Source organism: Hypanus sabinus, chromosome X1, assembly GCF_030144855.1.
Source record: "Hypanus sabinus isolate sHypSab1 chromosome X1, sHypSab1.hap1, whole genome shotgun sequence".
NCBI lineage: Eukaryota > Metazoa > Chordata > Chondrichthyes > Myliobatiformes > Dasyatidae > Hypanus > Hypanus sabinus.
In genome coordinates, this window is record NC_082738.1 from 33,934,817 (window position 1) to 33,949,844 (window position 15,028).

The window sequence follows — 15,028 nt, forward strand, 5'->3', positions numbered from 1 at the left end:
TTGAAGAGATGATTTACAAACTTTTATAAACCAAAGAAAAGCCAAAAGTCACTACAAGGCAAAATCGTCCATTTATTAGAAACCAGTGTAGTAATTAAGTTTTAAAATCCAGTCTTCAGAGCAAACTGCAGATGTCACAGCAACTGATGGCTCATGGGAGGGTCAGGTGAGAAAGTTGTACATCATGGCACCTCTAGAGTGGTTAAAAGTCTAATGGGGGTGTATCTAAACATGCAAAGGGTGGGGTGTAGAGAAATGGCACCTCTACAGCAGTTGAAGTCACACAAGGAGGGGGAGGGGTGGAAAGTAATGAGGGTAAGTGGAATAATAAAATGGGGGAATTGGAGATGGACAGATGAATAGAGGGGTCAGTTATAGGGAGGGAAGGGGGTAAGCAGCAATGATGCAACTTGAACTTGCACAGCTCCCTGGTCAGACTGAGATCACAGTTTGTCTGGAGAGAGCAGGATGTTCTGAAGCAGATAAAAGGGCAGATAGTGAATGGTTGAAGGGTTGTCAGGGCTGGGATTGCCCAATACCTGGTCCCAGACCCTCATGAACAGGCCCCTGTGGAGCAAGGAGGGAGGGTGAAGACTGCTGGACCCACCACTCCGGCAGGTGCAGAGGTGTAACACGGTGCTGGAAGAGATGGGAGAAACAAGGATAGGGCAAGGCTGAGGAAGGAACAGGCAGCACATCCACCTTAAGCATCTCAATCATTCTGTTTAATGTTGCAGGAAAGGGGAGGGGGAGGAGAGGGAAGGTGCTGTTTTATTCACTTCACTTGGAGTCATTCCTTTTCTTCTTCTCCTGGAAAAGACAAACCACAGGGTTGGTGTTTGTATGCCTGTGTAACAAACAGGTCAAGCTCCACAGAACCCCACTGGTCAAACTTTGCCCTAATGCCTCTACCAAGCTGATGTTGAGGGACAGAAACAGACCCTTCAGCCCACACTGGCCTCCTTGCCCAACTACACTAACACTTTTCCCCACATAAGCAGACTCTTCCATGAGATCAGAAGGCATTTGGTAAGGTGCCACACGAGACTGCTTAACAAGATAAAATCCTGTGGTGTTACAGGAAATATTCTGGCACAGATAAAGGAAAAGCTGACAAGCAGGAGGCAGTGGGAATTTAAAAAAACGGCCTTTTCTGGTTGGCAGCTAGTGATGTTCCTCAAGGGGTCAATATTGGGACCGCTACTTTTCACATTGTTTCTCAATGATTTGGATAATGGAATTGATGGCTTTGTGACAAAGTTTACATATGATATGAAGACAGGTGGAGGGGTAGGTAGTGCTGAGCATGCAATGCAATTGCAGCAGGACTTGGACAAACTGGCAGAATCGGAAAAAAGAGGCAGGTGGAAGGCAGTGTTGGGAAACGTATGATAATACATTTTGGTGAAAGGAACAATCGTCTGGACTATTATCCAAAAGGGGAGAAGGTTCAAACATCAGAGGTGCAAAGGAACTTAGGAGTCATCCTGCAAGACTTCCAGGTTAATTTACAGGTAGAGTCTGTGGTAAAGAAGGCAAATGCAATGCTGGCATTTATTTCAATGTGAATAGAATATAAAAGCAAGGAGATAATGCTGAGGCTTTTAAGACATTAGTCAGGCCACAATTGTAATATTGTCAACTGTTTTGCGCCCCATATCTCAGGATGTGTTGTCATTAGAGAGGGTCCAGAGGAGGTTCACAAGGATTATTCTGGGAATGAAGGGGTTAACATATGAGGAGTGTTTGGGCCTGTACTCACTGGAATTCAGAAGAATGCAGGGGACCTGATTGAAACCTACTGAATGTTGACAGGAAACATCATCTCCACATCCATCCTATGAGGGTGATCTAGAACTAGAAGGCACAGCCTCAAAATAGAGGGGTGGCCTTTTAGAACAGAGGTAAGGAGAATTTTTTTTTAAGCCAGAGAGTGGTGAATCTGTGGAATGCTCTGCCACAGACTGTGGCGGAGGCCAGATCTGTGCGTATATTTAAGGCAGAAGTTGATAGTTTTCCAATTGATCAGGGCATCAACTGATATGGCGAGAAGGCAGCTGTATGGGGTTAAGGGTTAAGTAGGATCCCAGATCAGCCATGATGGAATGGTGGACTCAATGGGACGAATGGCCTAATTCTGCTCCTCTGTCTTACAGTCTTTTATGTTCCCAAATTTTTATGCCATGGACCCCAAGCTGGGAACCCGTGTTAGACCATTTGCCTCATCAACACTGCTCTACCATTCCATTATGGCTGAATTATCCCTCTCGACTCTATTCTCCAGTCTTCTTCCCATAACCTTTTGACACCCTTACTAATCAATAATCTATCAACCTCTGCTTTAAATACAACTAATGACTTGGCCTGCACAGCCACCTATGAAAATGAATTCCACAGATCCACCACCCCCCAGCTAAAGAAATTCCTCATCTCTGTTCTAAAGGGATGTCCTTCTATTCTGAGGCTGTATCCTCTGATCCTATATTCCCCCACTGTAGGTAATATCCTCTCCACATCCACTCTCGGCCTTTTAATTTTGATAGGTTCCATTTCCTGCCATTCAGTTGCCGTTTAAATGCTGTTTAATTTACACCCCAAAACTTTAAAGCTCTTATCAATGCCCGTATCATTGGGACACATTTAGAGCAAGTTAGGTGGGAGGTCGAGGTCTCACCTTCTCATTCATGCCAAGTATCAACATGAGCTTTCTGAAAACTGCAATGAAGTCCAAGAACAGGTCCACACAGTGCCTGGGAGGGAGGGAGGCAGGCAGTTAAATGAGAGCAATTGACACCCCACTGACTTACACCCACATTCAGACAGCTTGGTCACAAAACCAAATCTGGATTCCACTTCAGTCAGTGCAGCACACACCTCAGAGATAGGCACACGCACAATACAAACACACACCCTGGGCACAAAACACACATAGACATTGGAGTACACACCGTAGACATGACACACACACATGCAGCAAACACATGTGTAAAGAACCGATACACCACACTTGACACACTCAAATCAGACAAACACTCCTGACCCAGCATCCTACAAATACAAGACCAACAGGATGACACTCACCATATGTAGTCCTTGTCCCCACGTTCTGCTTTCTCAATGATGAGCTGGGTGTCAAACAGGATAAAGCCACAGAAGACCAGGAGGCCAATGTACAGCTGTGCCTGGGAACAGAATCAGGGCTTGTTTCAATGGCAATGGAGTGATGGGGGGGGGGGGGTGTTCCCCAACCACTGACCTCCCTCCAAAACTTCAGGCCCCATGAACTGTCCAACCCCCAACCTCAAACCAACCCAGAGCTGCTTGTACCTGGAACAACAGGACCGATCCAAAGAAGAGGTTAACCAGTGGCATGAAGCAAAGGACAGTGAGGAGCGACATCAGGGTACCTGGCAGCAAGAAAGGACCCAGATTAGAGCAGGATGGCAAGTTATTCCACCATCCCCACACTAAACCAGTGTAGAACAGGTTCCGCCCCACCCACCAGTAACTGGGCTATGATAACTTGTATACTGCCATCAAACACACTTTTACTTGAGCACAAGGAGGGCAGCTCATAGAACAAGATAGCACAGTACAATCCACGATGTGCTGACCTTTTAACCTATTCTAAGACCAATCTAACCCTTCCCACCCAAATAATCCTCTGTTTTCTTTCATCCATGTACCTATCTAGGAGTCTCTTAAATGCCCCTAATGTATCTGCCTCTATCACCGTATATTCAGCATACCCACCACTGTGTGTGTAAAAAAAAAAGAAAATTACCTCTGATATCTCCCCCTCTACAACAATCACCTTAAAATTAGCTGTTTCCACCCTGGGGAAAAAGGAGCTGGCTAACTCTACTCTATGTACACCTCTCATCCTTCCTTGTTCCAGAAAAAAAACCTCCATAGATATATATAAAATTCTCCAGCTTACACCATGGGAAATGCTCTCTAGTTTAGGAAGCACCCTGGTAAATCTCAGCACCCCCTCTAAAGTTTCCACACACTTCATATAATGAGGCAATTAAAATTGAACGCAATACTCCTAATGTGGTCTAACCAGGGTTTTAATCAAGCTGCAACATTACCTCACAGCGCTTGAACTCAATCCCAATTAATGAAGGCTAACACGCTGCACGCGCTCTTAACCACCGTAACTACTTACAAGGCATCTTGGAGGGATTTATGGATGTAGATCCCAAGATCCCTCTGTACCTCCACACTGCTAAGGATCCTGTCATTAACCCTGTAATCTGCCTTCAAGTTTGACCTTGCTGTGTGAATCACTTCTTCACACTTTACTGAATTGTATTCCATCTGCCCTTTCTGAACCCAGCTCTGTATCCTGTCAATATCCCATGTAACCTATGATAACCTTCTACACTATCTACACCACCATCCTTGTCATCTGCAACGTACTAACCTACTCTTCTACTTTCTTGTGGAAGTCATTTATAAAAATCATAGGCTCAACCCGTCACTAAATTGTTCTGCAGTTACAGTTCAAAACTATCCATTTTTAGCAATTGATCCAATCGAAACTGTGCATTTATGAATTCCTTTATTTGTACAATTAAAGTTCAGGTGAAAGCTGTGGGCATGACCAACGGGACAGAGAACAAGGTGACACATCACAGTTGGTCCTTCACTAGACAGAGTACAAGAGTTAGGAGATGTTGCAGATGGACAAGGCCACCTTTGGAGTCCTGTGTACAGTTCTGGTTACCCTGTGACCAGAGGATGTCATTAAGCTGGAGAAGGTGCAGAAAAGGTTCACCAGGATGTTACATAATTAGAGGGCTTGAGTTGGGAGGAGAGACTGGACAGGCTGGGACTGTTTTCCCTGGAGCAAAGGAGGTTGAGGGGGAACTTGATAAAGGTTTATGAAACTATGAGGGACATAGATAGGTGCTTACATAGAACAGTAGAGCACAGAACAGATCCTTTGGCCCACAATATGCCAGCCTCTTAACCTACTCCAAGATCAATCTAACCGTTCCCTTCTAAATAGCCCTCCATTTTTCTATCATCCATGTGCCTATCTAAGAACCTCTTACATCTCCCTGATGTATCTGCTTCTACCACCACCTCCGTAATGTGTTCCACATACTCGGCACTCTCAAAGAAGACCTGCCTCTGATATCCCTCCTATATTTTCCATTTTCTGTGCCTTGTGACCCTGTGACTATGATCACCTGGCCTGTCCAGGAGGTGGGCAGACCCACATCCATTACCCACCACTAAAAATAATCTTCATTACAGGTTGCTGTCATGACACATAGTCCAAAGGTTTACAAGAATGATTTTGGGAATGGAAGGGTTAATGTATGAAGAGCATATGATGGCTCCAGGTTTGTACTCTTTGAGGAATGAGTGGGAATCTCATTGAATGCTACCAAATCTTGAAAGGCCCAGGTAGAGTGGATGTAGAGAGGATGTTTCCTATAGTGGATGTAGAGAGGATGTTTCCTATAGTGGAGGAGTCTAGGACCAAAGGGCATAGCTTCAGAATACAAAGATGTCCATTTAGAACAGAGATGGAGGAATTTCTTTAGCCAGAGGGTGGTGAATCTGTGGAATTCACAGGTGGCTGGGGAAGTCAACTCATTGGGTATATTTAAGGTAGAGGTTGATAGGCTCTTGATTAGTAAGGTTGTCAAAGGTTAGGGGAAAAAAAGCAGGAGAATGGGGTTGAGAAGGAAAATAAATCAGCCATGAAAAATGGTAATACAGACTTGCTGGGCCAAATGGTGTGATTCTGCTTCTATGTCTTGAGAATCACACACAGCTGGGATTGAGAAAGGAATCAATCTCCCTCACAGCTGGGTCCTCACCACCAACCACTGTGACTCACTGACCCAGATTTGACTCTCAGCTCTGGTGGGGCAGTCCAGGCACGGAGACAGCACACCACTGTATGGCACCAATGAGGTGCTACATGATTTCAGACAGAGACGAGGAGTCATTGTGGTGCACTCTGGATATTCCCAACCTCACAGAGGTCAGTCAATGTGCGGGACAATTGTTTGTAGGGGTTAGGGGTTAGGGAAAAGGATCACACCTGCCACGGATAGACAGCGCTTAAGCATAGCACTGGTGAAGACACAACAGAAGCACTCACCTCCCAGAAAGAGGTAACTGCGCCGCTGGGCATACAGGGCACTGAGTGTGAAGCAGCAGAAGACCAACGCAGATACCATGAAGGCAGTTGGGATGATGCTGTAAAGGCAAGCAACACACTGAGGACTGCGTTCAAAGCCCAAGGTGACAGGCAGTCGATGCTCCAAAAGCCATTCATGGTCACACCACTCCGTGTCTCCTGACCCACACCCCAGTCCCAGCACCCCTCTCCATCTCTCCTGACCCACACCCCAGTCCCAGTCCCCTGACCCACACCCCAGTCCCAGCACCCCTCTCCATCTCTCCTGACCCACACCCCTCTCCCAGTCCCCTGACCCACACCCCAGTCCCAGCACCCCTCTCCATCTCTCCTGACCCACACCCCTCTCCCAGTCCCCTGACCCACACCCCAGACCCTGCACCCCTCTCCATGTCTCCTGACCCACAACCTCAGTCCCTACACCCTCTCCCAGTCTCCTGACCCTCACCCCAACCCAGAGGCATTACCCATCCCTGGGCTTGACACAATCACTCAAGAGACTTACGATGGGTTGACCGAAATGACAAAATCCATCAGCGGGCCGAGACCAGTACCTGAAATGGGGGGGGCAGGGAAGGGAAGAGAGAGGGGAGACGATGAAATAGTCGAGCAACAGAATTCATTGTGCTTAACAATTATCACTAAGTAACCACCAGTGTCGAGAACAGCCGTCAGACCGTCAACCCAGTTACGCAAGGACAACTCCAAGCGCTGCCCAGACCTGTGTTAAAAGTATTTCAAGGTCTGTTCACACAACAACCCTCCCCACCCCCAATCCTGTCAGCACAGCAGGGATCCATGTACAGCCTGCTCGGGAGCCACATAGGATCTGACACTCCACAGCACGTTGGTGAGACACAATAAATCCACATCAAGCCTCCACTGGAAAATCTGTGAACTCGTCCCTCCACTGCACCACTTCCAGTCTCTGTGACACCCTCTCTCTCCTACGTTTATCCTTGCCTCTGCAAAGTCCTCCCTCCTCTACGTCCCACATACCTATCACCCCTCCCCATCCATTTAACCTTCACCTGCCCCAAACCCCTCCCTGTCTCTGTAACCCCATCTCTGCCCATGCACTTTCCCACCTCTTCATCCTCCTTCAGCTGCCCCATGCCTTGATATCTCGACATTTTCGCTGCCTTGCTTTCTGCAAAAAGGACTCTCCCTTGAACCTCTTTACCTTCCAACTTTGGGTCTCATGTCCTGTCTCCCGATTTCCTAACTCAATAGAAATTCTGTCTGATTCCTCCTCCTTTTGGGGGGGGGGGGGGCGAGAAGAGGATCCACCCCTTTTTACCTGTGGCACAGGTGGTATTCCCCACCCACCAACGCATTCCCCGCCAGGCGCGAGCAAGGATTTGTGCTTCAGGCAATTACCTGTGAAGAAGGCGAAGGCAGACAGGATGCACAACCGCCGCTTTTCGTTCTCCGGGCTGTGAGGGGTGAATGCCAGCCAGATGATGAGGCCCAGGGAGATCAGCGTAGAGAGCATCCCACCCTGTAACAGCCACATCTCTGTCAGGTAACCCTTCACCGATTCTGGGGCTGTCTCACCCCCACCCCCACCCTAAAGCACCCACCAGAGGGAGGTCCCATGTGAACCTGGCTGGTACTGGGATCAACCCACCTGGTCCTGGCAGTGAGAAGGAGGCAGGAGCCACAGACACCATGCTGATCATTGCTGCAGCTTACAACAGAAGAAGTAAATCAAGAGCCCCCAGGGAGGGGAGCATCTCAACAGTACCAGAGACAGCAGTGGGACGGGGGGTTGAGAGGCCAGAGACCCCAGTGTTTTGGGGAGGGAGGATCCTGAAAGAGTGTGCAGGTTTTAGAGAGGGTGTCCTGATGGAGGAAGCAGAGACCCAGGGCATTGGGGAAGGAGGGGAGAATGGACATTGTTTTATTGCTGGAGAAGGAACAACATGACCGAGCGTCCTGTGTCATTCCACTCTGTGTGATGAACCATTGGTTTATCTCTGGGAGAAGGATTATTTAGACTGTGCCCCAGCAGATGGTCATAGCACAATACAACGGCACTGGAGGAACTCAGCAAACCAAGACAGCATCAGTAGAAGAAAGTTGGAGAGTTGATATTGTCCATTTCCCTCCACAGATGCTGCCTGACCCACCAAGTTCCTCCAGCACCTGTTGTATAGCTCCAGGTTCCAGCATCTACAGTCTCTAGTGTCTCCACGATCAGGGCCATTTCTGGGAGAAGGACTAGAGCAAAAGCCCAGTTGGAACGACTATCGATTCCTCTCCCAGCGAGGAACCAAGCTGACCAGGAGTGACCAGGAATGATCAGTGGGAGAGGGAAAGTAAAACAAATGTTGTGTCCCCCACCCCACCTTTACCTGGAAGAGCCTGGTAACCACATGGACATAGGCTCCAGCTGCTGCCAGGAACATGCAGATGGCCAGGCAGCAGTAGACTTTCTTCAGGTGTTGCTGTGTGGAGTACGATCTGCAAGGGAGCAGTAGGACAGGTATAATGCATTTCACATATTGGGCAGCACCAACACCAACAACTCTGGGATATAGTCCCATCCCACTATTAATCTGAACTGTCTCTAATTTTCTCCCACACCCCACCGTCACCGTCACCGCCACACCACCCCGCTCACTCTGACCATCCTGAGTACCACTTACATCTGGGAGAACTTGAAAAGGCTGTCCAAGTTCAGGGTTCTGTCGAAGACATTCATCTTGCACTGGATTTACCCAAGCCGATTGCTCAGTCTAGACTTCTGAGATGGGGGCACCTGTGGGGGAGAACAGATGGGAAAAGTTAGGAACACGGACCATGTGCTACTCCTCACCCCTCTGTCCACTTACACCATACAGGTGTAACACTCCCCAAGCAGACCCAAGGCCACAGACTGGGAGGCATCGCAACTTCACACACCCCACCCCCCCTAACACACAAAAAATATCTACAGAGCAAACACAGAACAGGCCCTTCAGCCAAGCAGAACTAATTAAGCTAATTGTCTCTCATCCCTTCTAATAGTGATCCATTTTCCAGAGTCTGGCCTCAGGAGGGCAAGATCCAGAGCTTCACACTCAGCCACCTCCCCCCACCCTAGAATCTGTTCTCAATCTTCAATGGCAGTTACTGAGCAGTTCTCCTCCTCCTCAACGTCAGTTTTCGAACCCCCTTGTGGGTTCCTTCCCCACCCGCAGCTCGAAGAAACTGATCAGAGCTTATCAAAGAAAAGATTTACAAAATAATTACGGTAGTCAGGGTCTTCGGTTCCAGGGTAGGTAAGCCGGGACCTAAAGGTCACAGGATTCCGCTGAGAGAGGAGTATAGGTATGATTGCTTCACTTTCAGCGAGGTGGGCTGTTAAACTGGACAGAATGCAGAAAAAAATTCAAGAGGGCGTTACTGGGACTGGAGGGGTTGGATTATAAGGAGAGACTGGATAGGCTACACCCCTCCCCCCACTCCATTTGAGTGTAGGAATGGGGCTGAGGGGTGACTTAACAAAGGTTTATAAACTCAAAAGAGTTTTCACTGACAAATAACAGACACTTCAGGAATGTATACTTAGCCTACTGCTTTACACTCATGACTGTACAGCTAGATACAGCTCAAACGCCATCTATAAAATTCACCGATAAGACCACTGCCGTCAGCAGAATCTGAGATGGCTGTGAGAGGTGCACAGGAGTGAGATGAATTCGGCTAGTTGAGTAGTGTCCTAACAACAACCTTGCACTCAACATTAGCAAGACCAAGGAATTTATTGTGGACTTCAGGAAGGAGAATTTGGGAGAACACACATCAGTACTTAATGAGGAGTCAGCTGCGGAAAAAGTGAGCAGGTTCAAATTCCTGGGAGGCAGCATCTCAGAGAATCTATCCCAGGCCCAACATATTAATGCAATCACAAAGAAGGCATGACTGCAGCTATGTTTCATTAGGAGCTTGAGGAGATTTGGTATGTACTATGGAGAGCATCCTAACTTGTTGCATTACCGTCGGGTATAGAAGTTCCAATGCACAAGATTGCAAGAGGGAAAAGAGAGTTGTATACTCAGCCACTTCATCATGAACACAACCCTCCCCTCAAGAAGGCAGCATCCAACATTAAGGACCCTCACTCCATTCTGCGACATGCCCTCTTTTCATTACTACCATTAGGGTGAAAACAGAAGCCTGAAGATGCACATTCAACGATTCAAGAACAGCTTCTTATCCTCTACCATCAGATTTCTGAATGCTCCATGAACTACCTCACTATTCCTATTTTGCACTGTACTGCTGGCACAAAAAAAAACAAATTTCATAACATATGTCAGTAATAATAAACCTGATTCTGATTAGTTAAGGTGGATAGTCAGTCTTCCCACCCGCACCCCCCCCCCCAAGAAGTGGTGTCCAAAACCAGAAGGCATAGGTTCAAGGTGAGAAGGGAAAGAATTTAAAGGGGACCCATGGAGTAAACTTTTCCACACAGAGGGTGGTGGGTGCATGGAACGAGCTGCAAGATGAGGTGATAGAGATGCGTACAAAGGTACTGGGACTAAAGCAAGGTAAGGGGGAATATGGACCAAGTGTAGTAAAGTACCATAGTCAGCATGGATGAGAGGGGCTGAAGGGCTTGTTTCTCTGTTGTACAATTCAATGTGCTTAGAACAGAGAGGCCAGCCATTTGGCCCTTCAAGCCCTGCTCTCCCGTCTCACAATGCCCAGGAATAATCTACCTCAGCACCATTTAGGGTCAAAAGTCAAAGCACTACAGCACAGAAAACAGGCCCATCTGGTCCAAGATAAACTTTTTTTGCCTAGCCCCATCTACCCACACCTCCATACCCTTTTCTTCCAAACTGCTCTTAAATGTTACAATTGAACTCATCCACCACTTCCACAGGCAGCTCATTCCACATTCACATCACCCCAAGTGAAGTAATTCCCCTCAAATATTTCACCTTTCTCCCCAAGCCTATGAGTTCTAGCTCTTGTCTCACTTACCCTCAGTGGAAAAAACCAGCTTGCATTCATCCAATCTATACCCTTCATAATTTTGTACACCTTTATAAGATCTCCCCTCACTCTCCTATACTCCAAGGAATTTCCTGCACTATCTCCATATTCCTCAATATACATAGGTCTAGTCATCAACTACAATGTTACAACTATATAGGACCCTGGCCAGACCCCACAGAGTACTGTGCTCAGCTCTGGTCGCCTCACTATAGGAAGGATGTGGAAACCATAGAAAGGGTGCAGAGGAGATTTACAAGAATGGGGAGAGAGTGAGTGAACTCGGCCTTTTCTCCTTGGAGCGGTGGAGGATGAGAGGCGACCTGATAGAGGTGTATAAAATAATGAGAGGCATTGATCGTGTAGATAGTCAGAGGCTTTTTCCCAGGGCTGAAATGGCTAGCATGAGGGGGCACAGTTTTAAGGTGCTTGGAAGTAGATACAGAGGAGATGTCAGGGTTAAGTTGTCGTACACAGGGAGTGGCGAGTGTGTGGAATGGGCTCCCAGTAACGGTGGTAGAGGCGGATACGATAGGGTATTTTAAGAGACTTCTAGATAGGTACATGAAGCTTAGAAAAATAGAGGGCTAAGGGTAACCCTGGGTAATTTCTAAAGTAAGTACAAGTTCAGCACATGTGTTGTAGGTTTCCTATGTTTCTATCTATGGTTTGAATGAACTCAGTGACTGAGCCCCACTAAGCCCTGGACAAGAGTTCCAAAGATTCACTGCACTCCATCCCCATCTCTGGGGGACGAAAATTCTCCACATCTCTGCCCTTCAGTCTGAGAATGGGACTTCCCAGCGGGGAAATACCCTCCCCACACCCAGCCTGCAGGGCTCCGTGACACTTTTAAATGAGATAGAGGCTGAGGGGAGACCAAGGAGTTTTTAAAATAAGGCAGGATAAACAGAATCCTTTCCCAAGAGTTACAAACACCAGAGGACAGACATTAAGTGGGGAGGGAGGCATGGAGTTTAAAGGAGATGCAAGAAGTATGTATATACATACACATCCATTTAGAACAGAAATGAGAAGGAATGTGTTGAGAAGGAGAGGCTGGTGAGCTGTGGAATTCATTACCATAGATGGTTGTGGAGGCTAAGTCATATTTACAGCAGAGCTAGATAGGTTTTTGACTAATCAGGGCGTCAAAGATTATGAGGAGAAGGCAAGAGAATGTGGTTAAGGGAAAAATTGTCAGCCATGATGGAATGGCAGAGCAGACTTGATGGACCAAATAGTCTAATTCTGCTCCTATGTCTTATGGTTTACCAGTGGTGGTGTTGGAAGCATGCAGTTTGCTGGAGTTAATGAAGGGAATGGAGGGATATGGATGATACACAGGAGGATATTCAGTATAGACTGGCATCATGATCAACACAACATTGTGGGCCAAATGCCCTGTCCTGTTCTATATTCTAAAGTACAATTAATGTATCTATATTAAGAATAAAATATATTTTTAATTAACAAATCCCCTGGAAACCTCTTCATAGCCTCCAACCACCTATTCAGGAAACACAATAGACCATGAATATAGTGCACACATCCGAAATTCACCCCTACAAAACTGACTAATCACTGTGGAAAAGTGTGAGGTATAGAACTTAAAATTCGCTCTTTTGTATTCAAAGTGTTGAACTAGTTTACCCAGGGCAAGGTTCACAATGGGAGGCCATTTGAGATTTGCATTAAAACTGAAATCAATCTCTTCTACTGATAAGAGTCAGAGTAATACAACACGGAAACAGGCACTTTGGGCCAACTTCTCTATACTGGCCAAGGTGCTTGCATTTCACTCATATCCCCTCAATTTTTACCTACAATGCAATATCCATCTCTAGATATTTAAGAATTCTTTTTTTTCTTCTTCTGCCTCCAACACATGCAGGACTCTCTTGCCGACAGACCACGCACCCACAGTAATGTTGAGGGGAAGTATTTCTCAAGGGAGCAAATCTCCACTTATGACATAGGAAGCAACAGGGAGACTGTTTTCTAGAAAGACAACCCCTCTGTAACACTGCTACTGCGGTTTCCCGTCAGTCACAGCCTTCCAACCCACTGCCTCTGTTTGACCTGCGTCTGCACAGCTCTGTGGAGAGAAAGCACAGGAAGGAGCGTGGTCACTTGTAAAGCTCTGGAAGATTATAAATAGCAAAGCCGAGTGCTGACCAAGCAGAGATTTGGTGGCAGCAAACAGATGGGGTGGGCAGTGACCTCCCAGTGCACCTGCCACTGGGTCAGTGACCCTGCATGATGATGCAGAGGCATGAGAAGAAAGAATGACTTTCCCCACAGCTCGAGAAATGTCCCCATATCCCACAAGCACATAAAGCAATGGCGGTCTGGGTGTCCTGCATCGCTACAGAATGTGATTAGGAACGTTAGCTCTGAGACTATAGGGGATGGGTAACTTTCCACAATGTGTTGGCGAGCCCACAGATCCACTCCCAGAATGTACTCACATTGGGAGACAGAAACAATTCACCAGGAGAAAAGGGGTTATCCTCTGAGGAAAGGCTGGGGATGTGGGGGAGGGTTTCAGAGCTCAGGGTCCCAGACAGCTGAAGGAGGGGAGAAAAGGGAGCCAGGGACGTGTAGGGAGCTCCAGAGCTCAGGAACCTGGACACCTGAAGGAGGGGCACAAACACATATATGGGGAGGGGCGGCACACAGAGAGGAGACGGAGAGATATTGGGAGACAGTTCCTGAGTCAGATAGGTCACAACAGGTTAGCAATAAAAGCTGGCTGAGATCCGAGGTTAAAGGACTCAGAACCAGTAATGCGGACAGGCAAGAGCAAAAGAGGGATCTGAATTCCAGAGGAGCAGGCTGTCAAGACCATCTCAGAGTGAAGTGAATGAGTGTGCCGGGGGTGAATTGCTGGCTACTCTTGACCATATTACTCCTCACTGCATCAACCCCAATAAGTGGGAGACCACAGAGTAAAATCTTCTGATGGGCACCATCTCCTATAATAAACAGAAGTGTCCGAAGTAGAACAGTCTGATGGGTACACATGAAGCTCTTCGAAGACCCATTATTGCAAGACTCTCCCTGGTTACTCCAGCTGGGAACCTATGAGAAACCAAGTCAGCAGGGGGAATATGTAGGACTCATTCCTATAGGAAGAGACTGGGAGTAAATAGCAGGGATGGTTGAAGAACATGACCAGGGGACAGAAGTGGTGGGAGGAGAGGGGAGATGAGAGGAGGCACTGGGACCAGTACAGGTCAAAATGATAGGCCTGTAACTATTGCCTACGTGTCTTGCAACCAAAAGTACAGCCGTGAGCTAACAGCCACACCCTCCTTATCTCTGCTGTGCAAGATTCCTGTTTATGTTAATGGTGACACAACTGACACAAAGATGACTGCTGGCTTCCCCTTCAGGTGAAGAGCACCATACAAACCCCGGAACTTGAGGGACCCTTGAAAACATGGGAGGGGCATTGGGTGATAGCTTTTCACTCTGTTTCACGCTCCTGCGCTAATCCCTCATCTCCAGTGTCAAAATTCTCACCAAGATTCACTGCTCTCTGGGTGAAGGAAGTTCCCCTTCCTCCAGATGCCAAATTCCCCTCCATCTCAGTTGCTTAATCCTCAAACCTCTGCTGCCCCAGAAGTCTGCTGTAACTTTACCAAGGTCCCACAGAGCTGATGGTTCCCCAGGGTTAGTTCCTCTGTGTGCCCAAGTCACAGTGACCTGCCGAGCAGCCAGAGGGTCAAGGAGCGGCCAGCAGTAAACTCTCAATGGCAATCATTAACCTAGTGCTCCATATTTACAGGCCTATTACACAGAACAAACTGTGCAGTGCCATTACCAAACCATACCTGACATCAAGGTGACCACTTCTATGGGTGG

General features: G+C 47.4%; 1 protein-coding gene across 1 annotated transcript; it reads right to left on the bottom strand.

Annotated features, from left to right (window-relative positions):
• Positions 1–52: 52 nt before the first annotated feature.
• tegt (testis enhanced gene transcript (BAX inhibitor 1)) lies at positions 53–9,536 on the bottom strand. The gene is made up of 10 exons (XM_059956299.1): positions 9,404–9,536; positions 8,818–8,930; positions 8,524–8,632; positions 7,547–7,667; positions 6,672–6,720; positions 6,128–6,225; positions 3,328–3,407; positions 3,082–3,182; positions 2,675–2,750; positions 53–810 (listed from the first exon to the last, which is right to left on the bottom strand). The coding sequence occupies exons 2-10, from the start codon at positions 8,871–8,873 to the stop codon at positions 781–783; spliced, it is 720 nt and encodes a 239-aa protein (XP_059812282.1). The 5' UTR covers positions 8,874–8,930; positions 9,404–9,536; the 3' UTR covers positions 53–780.
• Between the last annotated feature and the right edge of the window lie 5,492 nt (positions 9,537–15,028).

What these genes read in the sequence shown, in the direction of transcription:
- tegt (XM_059956299.1), bottom strand. Translation starts at nt 8,873, where the DNA reads ATGAATGTCTTCGACAGAACCCTGAACTTGGACAGCCTTTTCAAGTTC. An exon ending in CTTTTCAAGTTCTCCCAGAT is followed by an intron (nt 8,633 to 8,817) that starts GTAAGTGGTACT and finishes GCTCCCTTGCAG; the next exon opens with ATCGTACTCCACACAGCAAC. An exon ending in GGGGACAAGGACTACATATG is followed by an intron (nt 2,751 to 3,081) that starts GTGAGTGTCATC and finishes CCTCCCTCCCAG; the next exon opens with GCACTGTGTGGACCTGTTCT.